Source organism: Eupeodes corollae, chromosome 3, assembly GCF_945859685.1.
Source record: "Eupeodes corollae chromosome 3, idEupCoro1.1, whole genome shotgun sequence".
In the NCBI taxonomy this organism is placed as follows: domain Eukaryota; kingdom Metazoa; phylum Arthropoda; class Insecta; order Diptera; family Syrphidae; genus Eupeodes; species Eupeodes corollae.
Window position 1 is genome coordinate 86,309,294 of NC_079149.1, and position 18,439 is coordinate 86,327,732.

At 34.1% G+C, this 18,439-nt stretch overlaps 1 protein-coding gene across 2 annotated transcripts; it reads right to left on the reverse strand.

Annotated features, from left to right (window-relative positions):
* Positions 1-196: 196 nt before the first annotated feature.
* LOC129951696 (protein MCM10 homolog) lies at positions 197-18,343 on the reverse strand. 2 transcript variants are annotated; one of them, XR_008782216.1, is made up of 3 exons: positions 18,158-18,317; positions 17,853-18,097; positions 17,531-17,794 (listed from the first exon to the last, which is right to left on the reverse strand). XR_008782216.1 is itself a non-coding variant. In XM_056063986.1 (2 exons), exon 2 carries the CDS (start codon positions 2,577-2,579, stop codon positions 255-257), a length of 2,325 nt encoding a protein of 774 aa, XP_055919961.1. In that variant the 5' UTR covers positions 2,580-2,586; positions 18,158-18,343; the 3' UTR covers positions 197-254. The 2 variants fall into 2 exon arrangements, 1 of the variants encoding a protein (XP_055919961.1); XM_056063986.1 differs by lacking the exons at positions 17,531-17,794; positions 17,853-18,097 and adding an exon at positions 197-2,586 and having other exon boundaries at positions 18,158-18,343.
* Positions 18,344-18,439: the final 96 nt, after the last annotated feature.

The window sequence follows — 18,439 nt, forward strand, 5'->3', positions numbered from 1 at the left end:
TCAGAAAATATCCATTTTACAAAAGCTTTATAAATTATTTTTCAATACAAATTTGTGGAAATAAATATTTGTGTAAGTGTTGATTTTCTAACTTTCGCTTTTTATCTTGAATTGGGATTAACCTTACCTTCTCCCGTATTCTTTGACCTTTCTAACAAGTACCTTTCTAATTTTCATTAAAAAAAAACTATTTCTGTAACATCATACTCATAATTGTTTTATTGTCCTTAAAAAATTAAAAAGAATATAATTTACTACTCTTCTGGCACAAGTAGATTTAAATTCGCCTTACTGGTAATAGTACCCATAAACATTTCCTCGTCACCTCTAATCGACAACATTTCTCTTCCATTGTCAACCTTTCTTTCCCGAATCATTGCAGCTCGCTCCCACCGCGACCCCTTACAGTTCTTACAACTTGTTTTGGGCAGCTTGTGTACCGTGGCTGTTCGATTACCACAATCTTTGCATTGATAAAATCTTTTCTCTGTGTCAATAACTTTCAGCTGATGCCGTTCCTCTTTGCAACGATCAGCAGCAGAAAACGCAGTATATTTGCATTGAACGCAAATAACAGCTTTGCAGGGCATTTTGAAGGTATTTAGCATCTTCTCTTCTAAAGCTTCCTTCTTTTCAAGTTTATTAAAGTATTTTTCTTGTTCCTGAAGTTCTCGAGAGTCCACCAAATTGGTATGCGATGATGTTGCTTCCATGATTTTTTGAATTCGTGTTTTTCGGTCGATTTCGCGCTGTTCTTCATCTAGCTTTTGTCTTTTAGATTCCGTACCGAACTTTTCATTAAGTTCATCGATGGCCCGCCTTTTACCTTCGGTAGTGCCCCGATGTTTGATAAAATTGGGATTTGACTTTGCTAGTGGCTTTTTCTTTAGTAGCTGCATTGCCTTTAACTTAGCCAAGTCCGCTCGTTTCTCGCCAACAGTTACTTCAATGCAAAAATTCTCACGACTCAGCTGTGGAGTTTTATTCGCGAAGCTAAATTGACAATTTTTAAATTTCTCTGGCACTGCAGCTGGGGGACTTGTCTCCTTTGTTTTGTCTTCGGAGTTTTGCTCAGGAGTAGCAACAGATGTATTCGAAGAATTAACAGACGCAAATTTTTCGGATTCCATTTGAAGAATTTTCAAACGTTCAATGTCCTTCAGGCGTTGTTTTTTGTTCGCCTCTACGTTGCAGGCGATCTTTGAAATAGGACCTCCTCTAGCGGCATAAGGGACAGCTTGCACTTGCTTTGGCGAAGATGCATGATTTATGCTGGCGTTATTAGGGGAAACCGCATATTCGGATAGATTCATAAGTCTCTGTGAATCTTTGGCAGCCAGCTTAGCACTTTTTTTGGCCGGGATCGCTGTGAATGACTGGCCAGCATAGAAAACTTCACTTTTGCCAAGGATCTTGTTCCGCAACTCATTTAATCCTCTACCGGCTGTACTAGATTGCAACTCCGATCGTTGGGACATTTTGCTATACTCCTGTTTCATATGGAAAATACAATAATCACAGTTGCCTAAATTGACAGTTTGGGAACAGAGATCGCCATTCTTCTTTCTAGCTTTGCATGTCCCTAAATCTTTCGATTGACCCAAAATCATTACTTTCTTATCTGTGTCTATAGAGAGGCAAGCAATATCACCACTCTCTGCCCTTTTGTCCAATACACTTGGATTTAGAACTGCTATACACATTCCAGTAGCCGTCTTCCAAAGGTTTTTATGAGCAGTTCTAAACATAAATATTGACGCCAGTTTCATATCCCCTTTTAAATCAGAAAGTTTCCAAATGGAGAACTGTGAACCCGTTTTTGATGTTTTTACAGGACTTTTGCTAACAACAACCCCAGCTATTACCCAGTCTTTGTTCAAGTCACCACGCTGAGTATGGTAGGCAAGAGCTGAAAATGGTATCGGTGTTCTGCCGGCCATACGATCTTTTAGTCCAGTACTTGATACAAGAGGATTAACCATTCTTAGTCCAAATACAGGATCAGTAAAGACTGAAAGTTCTGGTTTCATGTAATTAGTTATTGGGTTCTGAATCACTGTGTCAGAGTTGGGCTTAACAACCTTTTTTATGTTATTATTAGCCGCATATGACTTTCGTTGCACGGTTGGTTTTTCTGGAAAAGCAGCCACATCCGTTGAAATTGGTTGTCTAATGGCTTGGGCAACTGCCTGCGTTACCGCCGCTTCGTGCTTTGCTTCATTTTGCTGTTTTAATTTTTTGTTGATATCCCTTCCATACTCATTGTACTTGCGTTCGAGGAAATTCTGGACGTCTTCGTCGTCGGATGAATCCATTTCTTCATGGTGTATAGCTGACGCCTTATTTGCCTTATCCATGACAGTTGCGTCGATGTCATAGCTAAAGGCTTCAGCAAAGGAACTATCTTCTATGAGACGAGGTGCGACGGCTTGACTCGATGCAGGATTTGTTGCAGGAGTTCTGGCTGCTTGGGATGCCGATTTTATTTCATCTGCTTCTGCAGCTGCAAGTAGTTTTTCCAATGCAAAAATATCATCGTCGTCATCTTTTGATTCGAAGGGTTGTGAAGTAGGACTCATGGTGCAACTGAAATGGAAAAACAATCTTTTGAATAATTACATTTTTTAAAACTGAATAATCATTAAAAAACAGCATTTTTCTAATAATTATTAGCATTAAAAGTTTGTTAGTTATTTATAGTTAAAAGTTAGGTATGAGAATTACTTATTATGGAAAATAGTTTTTTTTTTTAAACAAAGGAAACTGCCTTAAATTTTCGTACTGTAGGTCTTTTTAAAGCTAAAAATTCCTTTTAAAAAATGTGTATTGATTTTCTTGTGTAAGTATTTTGTTCATTTATTAATTCCCTTTTAAGTAATCATGTAATTAAATTTTTAAAACTCGTAGTGTTAAAAAAAAAATGTTTTCAAAAAAGCTACAAAATCACATCTCTCACTAAAGACTTTTTAGGACAAATTTGTATCTATTGCAGGGCCAGTGTGAAACTGGAAAGAGGAAAAGCTAAGGTTTCGATATCGAATCTTTTTCTATTGTATTTTATGCATGACTTCCATTGATTTATTGTTTTGTCTATGCAGACTTATATTTAGACAAACACTCAGCATTTATGGAGATCTTTTACAATGGTTGACCCATGGAGGTGGTGTTCGTAAGGGAGAACCCCTTGATAAAACATTTTTTTTTAATTTTCGTAGGAATAAATTAAAATTTAATGAATAATATGATTAAGATCGTTTAGATCGTTAAAGAAGAATTCTTCTAGGTAATTCTTCGTCTCAGTCTCCATTAAGGATGGACTATTTACGTCTTTTGTAGAGGGTGGAATCGCGATTGGAGAGGGCATGGGTGCATCGTCACCCTCTGTTAAAAGAGAAGATTACGTCCCAGCCCCACCAACTAGTTCACCTTAGGTTGTTTTTGTAAGCCCGCTTTCCGTGTTAACCTCATATTTTTTATAGATTCGAATTTTAATGGATTCGAAGCCATAGTTTATGAAGCCCTCGTTTAGGGCTAGAGGAGCCAAGAATTCTTTATTAAGTACCACAGTGGCACTCCTATAAAGACCCTTCACTTCCTCTAGTTTGGCTATTTTCCAGTTATGCGTCGGAAGGGACGGGTTACGAATTCTGATCATCTCGAGAATGTCCTCGATACCAGCAGGTTCGATTGGTATCCAAATGCGGGCTCTAGGTCTGCTAGGAATGTCTTCCATAGCGACAACCTCGAGCTTCGCACCTGGCCAAACTTCACCTAACCGGCTGACAGCATGCTTGTATAGGTCACACGACCTCTGGTCGCCACAAACCATGAGTTTGACAAGGCCTTGATGCCAAACCCCATCGCTTACGGAAGAAAGTTTTCCTGGAAGCTCCCTCAAAATGCTCAAAAAGCCATCCGAAAGCTTAACCTTGACCAACTGCCAACGATCAGCCGATATGGTGTCATCATCATCACTCCTGTCAATAACCGCAACGAGACTTTGCCCTTCGCGACGTCACTGAAACTGGATTGTTTCTTGATGGGATTGAGGGGAGTGCTGGTGTTGTGAACCCAAGGCCGTTTTGTTGTCGGTAAGGCCCCCTCAAGAGACCTTTCTCTTTTAGACGTAGAGTCCTTATTGGTCCTTATTGTAGCAAGTATGCTTTTAGCCTATTCGACGCTAGCGGTTTAGTGCGGTGTCGTTTCAGCCCCCGATGATGCACCAGAGGCCTTTAAGATTTTCGCCGCTTACCGCCTTTGTCTATAAAGGCTTTTTGAGAGTTTTCCATTTTTGGATGTACTCTTATTAGTAGTGGTAGGGCCATTTTTTACAACGCTGCCACTACTGAAATTAGGTATCGCTTCTTTCATATTTTCGTTGCTACCAAGAGCAGAGGAGGGTCCATGGTTAGCCACTACTCTCTTCTCTGTGTTAACCGCAGGAGATACGGCAGCAGGCTTTGACGCCAAGCTGCCGTCCGGTCCTAAAGAGATACCGGTCTCATTGTTTTTTTTACATTTTTGTTTCTAGTTTTGGTTTTGTGCATCTTGGTCCTACGAGATGCGAAGAAAAGAGGTCCATCTGCACAGAGATTCGCATGTACATACAGTTGTGTTCATTAAAATAGCAGTGCTGGTCACATTTTATTAGATTGTCAATTATTTTAAGAACGGAAATTCTTACAAAAAAAAATTGGAATGTTACTTGCATTTAACGGTCTTTCGTTTTCATATTAGAGACTTTTAGCTTGAAGTTATACTCTACTCTTCCCGGTTAAAACCCATTATTTCAAACTCTCTGGATTTAGAGTGTTCATAAAAATAGCAGTGCTTTTGATTTTATAATTAAAAAATGTTAAAAATAAAGAAGAAATTCAAAAGAAGACAACATTTGGTTGGCAGTTACTTGCGATATATCCAAAATTATAGAAAAAAACATGAAAGGAGGAAGTTATATGGCCTTATCAATGGCTGATAGACGTGCTATTATCAGAACAGCTTCTAATTCTTATGATTCCTCGTCAAAAATAAAAATAAAAATCGGTGTTAATTGCACTTTAGCTACGGTAAAACGCGTTATTAAAAGTGCTTGTCATTTGAAAAGAAAAAAAAAATCTGAAAAATCCACCACTTAACGAATCTAGGAAAGAAGCTGGAGCTATTTTCTTCTACGGAGCCTTAAAGCTCCAACTTTTTACATCGAGAATGAATGCAAATTCTTATAAAGGTGTTTTAAAAAAGGCTTTCCCACAGATTTCTGATCTCTTTGGACCAATATCGTGGACATTCCAACATGATAATGTCCTACTCATACAGCGAGGACAGTAAGGCAGTGGATAGAGAGCCAAAATGTGTAGATGCTGGTGTGGCCCCCTTACTCCCCTGACCTTAACATAAAAGAGAATGTGTGGGGACTTCTCTTAGGTAAAGTATAAGAGTCAGGGAGGCAGTTCAAAGACAAAAAGTCATTAATCGCAGCTATTAAAAAAGCCTGGTCAGAAATTTCGCTTCAATACCTGGAAAAATTGTTTAGTTCCATTCCGGATCGAATTTACGAGAATTTATATTAAAAAGAGGTGGCCACACTCTTTATTAACTATTGTTGGAGGCCATCAGTGTGGTGAAAATATTGTGAACCTATTCAGATGAGCGGCAGTGTGTATAACGTTCGTGTCTTAAGGATTTCTTTTGTAGATAGTTCTGCTCGGCAGATATTGCATTGCACCTTTGTTTTAACACCCGAGTGATGGAGTTGATCTCACTCGAGTGCCTTATTGCCTAGAACAGATTTCCCACAAATATGGGACACTCGACTATAAGCAACGCGATGGAAGTTGAAATCAAGTGATTTCAATCTTAATTCATTTTCAAAGCCTTTTAGGCACTGAGTGTTTTTAGTGCTTTTATCTCTTAGTTTCATTGGAATTATCGTGACCCTGTTTTTATTTCTCTCGAACGCTGCAAGCCAAACATTTCCTTGAACAATGCTTACTTAAGACTATACCCATTTCCTCGCTTGCAAGTGAAGTCTTCTGATAAAAACCTAAACTAAATCGAACCACTTGCCTGTGGTCATTGACACTTTTATATCCCCTCTTAGTCAACGAAATGAAGTTTTCGATTTTAAAAATGCTAAATGGTGTATTTATAAAAGAGAATTAAAAACAAAATTGAGAAATCTCGCAGATAATTTCACACCGGACATAGATCAATTTAAAATTGATCAAACCATTGCTTCCTTTACATCTGCAATAATCGAAAGTGTTGATCAGGCTGTACCTAAAAAACCAATGAAAATTAAAAGCACAAATGTCCTTCCACCAAATTTGGTCGAATTGATTAAGGTGCGAAACCGATACCGAGCAAGGTGGATAAGAACTAGAAATAGCTTCTATTTCACTGAAATGAACATTCTTAACTCTATTATAAAAGAAGGTATAGCAGTTTTCAGAAATAGAGCTTGGAATCAGAAGCTGCTAGGGTTGGATAAAGCAAGCAAACCATTCTGGAATATAGTTAAAGTTATAAAAAAACGAAACTCTCATATTCCTGTCTTAAAGGTAGGAAGTAGTTTAATGATGACGGGATCTGAAAAAGCAAATGCATTAGCAACGACCTTTTATGATGCACAATTGTTAGCTAGCAATGCCGTTACAAATGATACCATTGAATCTGTTGTTTCTCAATCAATAAGAATAATTAACTGTGATACGAATGATGGTGAAAATTACTTCATCACTATTGAAGACATAAAAGATGTTCTTAATTCTTTGAAAACTAGAAAGTCAGTTGGATTTGACAAAATACAAAATTTGTATTTGAAAAATATGCCAAAGCTGGGAGTTAAATTTGTACAAAAACTTTTTAATTCATGCCTTAAATTGGGATATTTCCCAAATGAATGGAAAATAGCAAAGGTTATTCCAATTTTAAAACCTGGTAAGATAGCTAACTTGTCTGTTAACTACAGACCGATTAGTTTGCTGAGTTCTCTTGGTAAATGTTTTGAAAAAATCATTAAAAAGAAGCTTATTGAACACATTAATTCAAATAATGTTTTGCCTTTAGAGCAATTTGGATTCCGTGCATTTCACAGTACTGTACAACAGGTTCATCGCATCACAAAACACATTAAAAGTAACTTTAATGTAGGAAAAAGTACGGGTTTGGTGTTGCTGGACGTTGAAAAAGCTTTTGATTCCGTTTGGCATGACGGACTATTACATAAGCTATTAATTTTCAATTTTCCTATGTACCTTATTAAAATTTTAAAATCTTTTTTGTCTTCAAGAAAGTGTATTGTGTCCGTTAACAATTGTCTTTCCCAAAGCTTTATTTGTGTCGCCGGGGTCCCCCAAGGATCTGTACTTGGTCCAATTCTCTACAACGTGTTTACGTCTGACTTTCCAAGACTTCAAAATTGTGAAACAGCCATCTTTGCTGACGACACATGTATTTATTCTTCAGATTCAATTGGTTCCACTATTGAAACTAACTCGCAATCTGCACTGTTTATAATACAAGATTACTTTAGTGACTGGAAAATAAAGATAAATGCTGCTAAGACTCAGGCGGTCTTTTTCTCTCGAAAAAGAAAACCCTGTTTCTTACCAAGTAACAATCTTATTCTTAACGGTTATGAAACAGATTGGAAGTCAAGCGCTAAATATTTAGGGGTTTATTTGGATAAGAGATTAACGTTTAGTACACACATACAAGAAGTTATTAAAAAAATGAACCTAACAATCAAAATACTGTACCCATTTATAAACAGAAAATCAAAGTTGAGTAGTGACAACAAACTACTGATCTACAAAGCAATTTTTCAAGCGATTATGTTCTATGGATCACCTGCTTGGGGAAATTGTGCAAAAAGTCACATACGAAGACTTCAAATTTGTCAGAACAAACTCCTGAAAATGATGCTAAATGTTCCATGGTGCTTTTCAACAATCGAATTGCACGCCTTAGCCAACATAGAAATGGTTTCCATGAGAATTTCAAAATTAAGTGAAAAATATATAAATTCTTGTTTATCTTCCGACAATTCCCTTGTCTCAAATCTAGCTTCTTAAACTTTGTTATAAAACGTTATTTTTGTTAAGAATGATAAAATGTGTATTATAGGCAAATTTATTTAATTTATTTATTGAAGACTGATAAATGTTTTTTTTGTTATTAATTATTATACAATTATTTATTATTTATTTATTTATTTATTTTTCAAATTGTATAGTATCTATTTTGTATATCAACGTTATTTTGTATGTAACTTATTTATCTATTAAATTATTCATTTCAAAGTTTTTTTTTTCAAATATTATTATGTGTTTATATATTCATTAACTTTTTTGTATCTGTTTATTTTATTCTCATCTATTTAATATTTTCATTTTTTATATATCTATTTATTTATTCATTTATATATTTATTTATTTATTTATTATTTTATTATTTTATTTATTTATTTATTTATTTATCTATTTATTTATTTATTTATTTATTCATTTATTTATTTATTTATTTAATTATTTATTTATTTATTTATTTATTTAATTTTGTATTTATTCATACATTTATTTATCTATTTATTTATTCATTTATTTATTTATTATTCTATTAATAATAATACTGTTTATTTATTCGTAATAAAGACTGATATGTATAATATTATGTACCTACATAAATTATATTTCTTTTGTAAAAGCTGTTTTGAACTGGGTATTGTATCCCTTCGTGTTGAAACCACCCCTTCTCTCAACACATCTACGCCTTTATGTTTTTTTTTTTTTTTTTATTTATTTTGTTTAATGAAGGTTTTTAACAGTAGCTTTTCCTTCAAATCTCGAATTTAAGCTTTATAAAATTGATTACAAAATATATACTTGGCAGTAGTAAGGTAGCATATATACCAATCTCTGTAAATTGTGCAATATAGGTTTAAGTATGAAAAATGTAAACACAAAATTTGGCTACAAATAAAATATATATATATATATAAATCGAATTAAAAATCACATTCGTTGCATTTGAAAAAGTTCGGGTTCAAATGTAAATTTATGTTCTCTTACAACAGATCATATTACCGGGTTTGTTGTGGGTAAGTTGAAAGTGTCTTCTTTAGAGTTTAAAGCTATCGATTGGCTCATTGCATTAATTATACAATAAATTAGAATGTTGTGTTATAAGACGGTCTGATAATTGTAACTTGACAGACTTAATCGTTTGAGTTTCTGATTGGCGACTCAAGCACGTCTTTTTTGAACCCATCGTCATCGTCACCGTTTTTATTGTTTTCACTTAAATTGGTATCTGGAAGTTCTCCATAGAAACAAGAATCATTGGCAAATTCTACTTTAGACCTTCTAAAGATCGATAATTTAGTTTTAATTTTGGTTTAAGGTCTTGTGTTATTCGCTACTTTTTTTGAGCACCTTCTATAAACCGACAAAACTGATGTTTCGGTTTTCTTAACAGGCTCGACAGACTATTTTGGAGAGTTCATCGTCTTGCGACACAAGGAATGTAAAACAAGAGTTGTACGAGATACAGTGTTGGACAAAGAAATATTATATTATTTATTTACATAATTTAATTCTAAATTATTTTCTAATAACCATATATAGAAATTCACAGCGATAAAACAAACATTTTTCCAAAAATAGGAGATCATGTTTAATTAGGAGTTGCCACAGAATTAGCCCAAGATGTAGGTTGTCAATTTTTAAAACGTACAAAAAACGGAAGATAATTTTGTTCCTCAATATTTTGTTGGGAAACCTTTCTGCCTTATTACACATTGCAATCGGTGAGGAATACTCTCCACTAACCGCTGGCATCTCTGAATTGCAATGCTTTTCCAGGCTTCTCTGATTGTTTCCCAAAGATCTGCTAAATTTTTCATCGTTCTATAGATTCTCTATGGGATTTAGATCAGGACTCTGCGCTGGCCAGGGAAGAACATTTATTTGCTGATTACTAATCAATTGCTTTGCTAGTCGGGAAGTATGCTTATGATCGTTATCATGCATAATCTTCCACGTCAATGGCATTTATCATCAGCAAACGTCTCCATGTGGTTCTCAAGTATGCTCTTATACAAATGTTGATCCACTCTTTGGTCTATTTTTACAATGGGTTCCACACCGAACCATGAAAATGGTGCCCATTCCATAATGGAACCACCACCGTGCTTAACATTTTTTACTTTGTACCTCGGATTGAGTTCTTGCTTTGGTGGTCGCCAAACATGACGCTTTTCATCTGATCCGATCCTATTGAATTTTGACTAGTCACTCCATTAGACAGTTTTCCAAAATGAAAAAGGTTTGGTTCCATAGCTTCGAGCAAACTCAAGTCTTGCTTTAATATTTTTCTTTGAGACCAGGCTTGTGCTGTGCCACGTATCCAATCAAATCCTTTTCATCTAGCGTTCTGCGTATAGTTCTGCTACTCACTGATTTGCCATGGTCTTCCATCACTCTGGTATGAATATCTTTTGATGTAAGAAATGGTTTTTTTTTTGGCATAAGAAGCAATAATACGATCATCAGCAGGTGTTGTCTTTTTAGGAGGGGGCTTTCTCTGAATAGGGTTGGTTGTATGATGGATTTCATTATACTTTTTGCATTGTAAACCAATTTTCTTGATCACACTTGAACACTTAAATCGACTTACTTTTTACCTAAAGATTTCAATTTTCATCAAATAAAAAGCTTTACTTTGATTTTAAAATTTTCTTAGAACATGTGCTACTTGTATGACCACAGTAATTTGAATGATACACATTGTTTGCGTTTAGAAAAGATAAGAGATTCCAAGATTTTTTCATAATCAACGTTCAGTATCAACTTTATATGACAAGTACTAGATCTATCGTAATTTATGTGAAAGTATACAAATAATTTAAGCTTACAATTAGTACTTTGTTGCATAACGATTGTTTTTTATGATGCTTCGCATCTACGTATCATCGAGTCCACTAAAACCTGATACCTTTCGACTGGTATTGCGTTCCACGAATCACGCACTGCTTCCCACAATTATTTCGAATTCTAGGGTTTTACATTATGAACTGGGTTCTTAACATCCCCACAAATTTGCGATGGGGTTAAGGTCGAGGGATTGAGAGGGTCACTCCATAACGGATAACTTCTTCTGCGCAAGCCATGGTTTTGACTTTTTTGACGTATGTTATGGGTCATTGTCTTGTTGGTATACCCAAACCAACAGCATTTCCTCCTCAGCATAGGGTAACGTAACCTCCTCGAGAATGTCCACATACGCGGTTGCATCCCTTATACCCCCATGAGATAAATAGGCCCGACCCCGTAATATGAAAAGCAAGCTCATATCATAATTTTTCCTCCAACATGCTTCACTGTTTTTATAGTGTACCGTGGATAGTATGCTGCATTTTAGGGTCTTCTCACATATTCTCGACGACCCTTGGACCCAAAAAGGTCCACAGAACATTCGTTCATTTATCTCTTGCCCAATCTTTATGTGCTTTAACAAGCTCCATTGTCTTTGCCACTATTGAATTTAAACAAAAAAAATCTAATCATCATATCACTGAATAAAATAAAATACTTGTTCATTGTTCAATTCAGAAAACATAGTAACATAAGAATTTGAATTTTAAACGGGGAAATCCCTTCTTAAGTATTATATGCTTTGTATCCTACTTTTCTATTATTCCAAATTAAAACGTTGTAGAAGCAACATTAAAAGTATTAAAAAAGTGTTTGTGTTTTAACTTAAAATCTAATAGGTTATGGGCTCAGTTCACGAAAGTATTGAAAATAAAGTGACTGTGGAATAAATTGAATTTAAGAACAATATTAAAAAGTAAATTAAAAAAAAAACATTAAATCATAATAAAATGGCTCATGAAACTAAAACCAAATCCAAACGAAATATTGAACCGTTCAACGGTGAGAAATATAGCATTTGGAAGTTTCGCGTGCGTGCATTAATAGCTGAAGAAGACGCACTAGAAGTATTGGACGAATTAACACCATTGGAACCAAATGATGAATGGAATAAGAAAGAAAGAATTGCCAAAGGTATAATCATTGCACATTTAGGTGACTCCATGCTTAGTTTTGCACAAGGGCGAACAAGCGCAATTGGAATCATGATCAAACTTGATGAAACTTATGCAAGACAAAGTCTTGCGACTCGTTTAATCATGGAAAAGAAGCTGCTAAGCTTAAAATACAAAAATGACACACCGCTAACAAGTCATATAGCTATTTTTGATAATATGATAATAGAATTTGAATCTGCCGGTGAAAAAATGAAGGAAATGAATAAAATTGCCCGATTGTTATTAACTTTGCCGAGCAGCTACGATCCAGTTGTTACAGCAATACAAACAATTTCAGATGACACACTCACATTGCAATTTGTTAAAAATCGAATCTTGGACTATGAAATAAAATTGCGAAACGAGGAGACTGATACAAGCGCAAAGGTTTTGACTGCGCAAACAATCGAACACCAAAAGGTCAAACTACGGGGTCCAAAGAAATGTGGAAAACCTTTCAAACCAAAACCCAATAATAACAATCACCAACCATACAACAACTTTAAATGGAATAAAAATCACAAACACAACAAACCAGAAAATATTAAATGTGATTTCTGTGGACGCAAAAATCATGAAAAGAAGAGTTGTTTCTTTTACAAGCGTTATAGCGAAGCCACCCATGAAAAGGACAGAATGGCCCAAACTGCTATATTCAAAACAAACGAAAGCATCAGTTTCATGTGTTCTACGGATGATGAAAGCAATAATAATATTGGCAACATAGATACATTTGAATTTTTGCTTGACTCGGGCTCCACTGACCATTTAGTAAACACCAAAGATTATTTTTCATCGATTGAAGATTTGGAAACACCCAGCAAAATTGCAATAGCAAAACGTGGCGAATACATTACGGCATCGAAGCGAGGAACAGTTGATATTATTTCAAATCTTGGCGTAGCAATCACACTCGAAGACGTACTCTACTCACCAGACATCCCACAAAACCTGCTTTCGGTGAAGCGCATCCAGAATAAAGGAATGACCGTGATTTTTGAGAGCAACGGACACGTTACAGTTAAAAAGGGCAGTATCCCAATATTTGCAGGTATTTCTAAGCATAATTTAATATCTATAGTTTTTAGGAAAAACATAAATAGATATATGCATAGTAATGTAGCACAAACTACATCAGATATAGATAGACTATGGCACAGACGTTTGGGTCATATTCACGGATTAAAATTGTTACAACTAAAAAGAAATCAATTGAGTAATGATATTGACATATTAGAATCAGTAAATCCTATAAATGAGTGTTGTGAAGCTTGTATTTACGCAAAACAAACCAGACTCCCTTTTTCAAAGAACAGAGACAGGAGTCATGTAAATAGACCACTGTTTGCCGTTCATACAGACGTTTGTGGCCCAATCACACCATCCACGATTGACAATAAAAATTATTTTGTAACTTTTATTGATGAGTATACTCATTACACTACAGTCTATTTGTTAAGTAAGAAATCAGATGTCATTATATTCCTTAAAGACTTTGTCGCAAAGAGCGAAAATCATTTTAATTTAAAAATTGCATATCTATACTGTGACAATGGTAAAGAATATTTATCAAATGAAGCAAAAGCATATTGCTTTGAAAAGGGCATTCAATATCACCTAACGGTACCACACACTCCTCAACAAAATTCTATAGCAGAACGTATGAATCGTACGCTAATCGAAATGGCTAGAAGTATGATATTTGACGCTCAACTAAATAAAGAATTATGGGGGGAAGCAGTTTTAACTGCAACATATCTGTTGAATATAATTCCAACCAAAGCCATATCATTAAAGAAAACACCATTTGAACTTTGGCATAATAAACGGCCAGACATTAAACAATTAAAAATATTCGGCTGCACTGCTTATGTTTTGATAAAAAATGGTAGAAGTAAATTTGATAAAAAATCACTTAAAGGCATTTTGGTTGGATATAATTACAATGGGTATAAAGTACTCGATGTTGAAAAACATAAATTCATTGTAGCCCGCGATGTAGTGTTCGATGAAGTAAATTTCAGAAATTCAAGGCCTTATTCAACTGTGTATAAAAACACAGATGGAGGTGACATTGAACAAATTGTTATAAATCCTGAATCAATCCAAATGGAAAAGTCAGGTCAAAAAGAAAACGAACAATATCGCAGAAAAAGTAAACGAATTGAAAATATGCCACAAGCTTCATACAAAGAAATCGATGATGATGAATCGATAGAAAATTGTCATTTAACTTCAAATGAAGGATCATTCTATACTATCGAAGAAGAGTGTTATTACACATTTTCACAGCCAATGGAAAATGATATTCCTCAATGCTATAATGATATTAAGACAAATAGTGATCGAATTCAGTGGGAGAATGCAATAAGTGAAGAATTAAATTCACTGTATAAGAACTCCACCTGGAATATAGTTCCTATGCCAAATAATAAAAATATTGTTGATTGCAAATGGATATTTTCAATTAAACATGATTCCGATGGTAATTTTACTAAACATAAAGCTAGATTGGTCGCAAGAGGTTTCAGTCAAAAATATTTATTAGACTATGATGAAACTTTTGCACCAGTCGCCCGAATTGCTACTTTCAGATTGTTGTTGGCATTCGCAATTCAAAATGATTTGTTAGTGCATCAAATGGATGTAAAAACAGCTTTCCTTAACGGAGATTTAAACGAAGAAATTTTCATGAAAATTCCTGAAGGAATAAATAAAAACAAAAATCATGTTTGTAAACTAAACAAAGCCTTATATGGTTTAAAACAATCTGCAAGATGTTGGTTTGAAAAATTTGAAAGAATTCTAAAACAACACGAATTTCAAAGCTCAAATGCTGACAAATGTTTGTTTATTCTGGATAACAATCACATTAAAAAAAATATATACGTTGTACTTTACGTTGACGACGTCATTATTGTTACCCATGATATTGACAGAATGAACAAATTTAAGCAGTATCTAAACAAACAATTTGAAATGAAAGACATGGGTGACGCTCAATTTTTCTTGGGAATTAAAATTGAACGTGATAACAATAAAATTAAATTAAACCAAACTGCATATTTACAATCAGTGCTCAAAAGATTTGGAATGAATGAGTGCAACCAAATCAGTACTCCTTTGCCTGAAAAATTGAACTATAGCGAATTAAATTCAGATTTGCATTATGATTCGCCATGTAGAAATTTAATTGGTTGTCTAATGTATGCAATGCTATGCACACGCCCTGACTTATGTGTTGCTTTGAACATATTAAGTCGTTTCCAAAATAAAAACAATAAAGAATTGTGGCAAAATCTCAAAAGAATGTTAAGATACATAAAAGGGACATTGAATTTATGTTTGATTTATGAGAAAAATGATTCTGGACAAATACTGACCGGCTATGTGGATGCTGATTGGGGCGGAGATGAAGTTGATCGCAAAAGTACAACAGGTTATTTATTTAAATTGTATAACAATACAATAAGTTGGAATTCAAAACGACAGCACTCCGTTGCCACATCATCCACTGAAGCTGAATACATGGCATTGTTTGAAGGTGCTAAGGAAGCATGCTGGATCAGATCAATTTTAACTAATATGAAATTAATGTTAGAACCCACAATAATTTATGAAGATAACAACGGTTGTATAGCAATTGCAAATAATCCGACTGACCATAAACGTACAAAGCACATAGATATCAAATATCATTTTATAAGAGAAAAGATTCAACAAAAGATACTTACAGTAAAATATCTTCCAACAGGTGAACAACAAGCAGACATGTTGACAAAACCACTATCAGCTGTAAAGTTTGGACTTAACAGAGACAAAGTTGGGCTTGCACTAAAATGAATCATCAATGGTTTGATTAGGTTTTCTTGGGGTTTTCCTAATCCAAAGCAACAAATGTTGAACCATCAAATTCCCCATAAACAAACAAATAATAATAATAAAAAAGAAAAAAACATCAAAGCAAAACTATACCTTTTATTATAATATGAATTTTTTTTGAGTGGGAGTATTGAATTTAAACAAAAAAAATCTAATCATCATATCACTGAATAAAATAAAATACTTGTTCATTGTTCAATTCAGAAAACATAGTAACATAAGAATTTGAATTTTAAACGGGGAAATCCCTTCTTAAGTATTATATGCTTTGTATCCTACTTTTCTATTATTCCAAATTAAAACGTTGTAGAAGCAACATTAAAAGTATTAAAAAAGTGTTTGTGTTTTAACTTAAAATCTAATAGCCACATGCCTTTTCGTCAAGAATGGTACCTTGCGTGGACTTCGGGCCGGTAGCTTCGCTTATAAATGACGTCTTCGTATTGTGACAGCGCTAACAAACAGTTGAAGTACATTTCTTATTTTCCTAGAGCCTATGAAAGGGTTCTGTTTTGCTAACTGGACAATTTTTCTGGCAGCTCTTTCAGTAGTCATCCTTTTTGGGCCTCGCGTTTTCGGTTTGTTTTGCCATTTAAAGGCGTTACTGACCATTTTTACTGAGCAGCCTAGGATGTCAAAGACCCTTTTTCACCGTTAATAGGAAAAACACACTAACTTTATTAACAGATAAAATTTCGATTACAATTAACACGCAACTCAACTCAAACTACAATTTTTGCTGTTGAACCTTTTCAGATGAGCCAAAAGAAAATGATTATTTTCATGAATACATTAAGTCTAACTACCGTGGGAGATTAACGGCAAGCTTTAGACACATTTTTTTCTCCCAAAACAAGCACATAATGATGCTCTTTCAATACGTTTGAAGGGACGCCATCAGTGTGGTGAAAATATTTGTGAACCTATTCAGATGAGCGGCAGTGTATGAGTGTAGTATTTGTGGGAAAAGTTTACACAGTCAACGGGCCCTAAGAAATCACATGGACAATGTGCATAAATGTGAAAGAATGTACAACTTATGAGAAATCATTCAAGAAAATTCAAGCTTTTAAAGAATACATCACCAGATACATAGGAGATCACTTGTATAAATGTGAGTATCAAAAGGAATTCCAAGAAAATATTGGGGGGAGCGTTTAAAAACCAAATAAAAATTCATGCTCATTAGAAAATACGATGATAGAGATTCGGATAGATTCAGACATTTTTTGTGGTAGAAAAGTCTAGATAGACATTATTTGATTCTCTCCTCTCTCTACTTATCGGATTCTATAAAAGACGTGACTTTCTAATGAGTTTAAGGTTGTTTTAAATAACACATTTTTTGTATATTTTCGTGAATTCAATAAATAGTTGAACCATACCTCGCTGGAAAATAGTGTTTCGAAAAATCTATCATCTAAAATTGTCTCTTAAGTCCTTGAAATATGTAAACGAAAGTTTAAGATACACATTGTTATTTTAAAGAAGATTTTTAAAAACTTATGTTAACTGTTTCACTACCCCACCCTTTTGATTAAAAGTCTGGACCCGCCCTTGATGTTATTATTTTATTTTTCTTATTTTTAATTTTTGGCCAAATTATCTTTTTTTAACATATCATTCAAAACAATTGATTTCAATTGATCGTCAACTTGACCCGTCTGAGAGGATTCTTCATCCATTAGTTTATCATTTTTTTCAATGCTTTCAGTCCCACTTCTTGAGCTTTTGAGTGTATGTTCTTGAGAAATGCAATTTACCAAAGCACACTGCAAGCACTTAATGGTCTTTTTAATATCTACACTGCAACAGTCAACTCTAAAAGTCAAATGAAATTATGAATCATCAGATCAATACATTTTTCAAATCAATCTACTCATTTTCCATTCCTTCAAGGAACTTAAGTGCCCAACTGATTTGACTTCCTCCAAGAGGAAGTGTTTTTCCTTGTCTTGAAGAAAATAGCATCCAAACAACAGCAATAGTGTGATCCAATAAAATACAAAAGGATGGACAATAAGCTAGTATATTCTTATCTATAATTAATGGTTTATTGTTCATATCGACGAGGGAAAACGAATATGGGATTGGTTTGAATTCGTCTGTTTCTGACATTGTTTTCTAAATTAATTTAAATTCTTAAAAATAGTTATTTATTAGATAAGCAGACATTTGACTTACCTTTATTTTATATTTTCACGTTTTTAATTATACTTTTAATTTATCAAATTCAATTTTTATTCTAGTATCACATTCACAACCAATTTTCTTTTTTTTTTTTTAAATTTTCTGTTTTCAATTTACGGGCAATTTTTGTTGACGTTTATTTTCCCGCTTTCCGGCTCAAGTGAAGAATATAGAACATAGAATATGGAAACATCGAAATGAAATCGTTCAGTGAATGGGATTCATTTGGGACATAAGCTGTGTTCAATGAATACAAAATTGGAATTAATTTTGAAA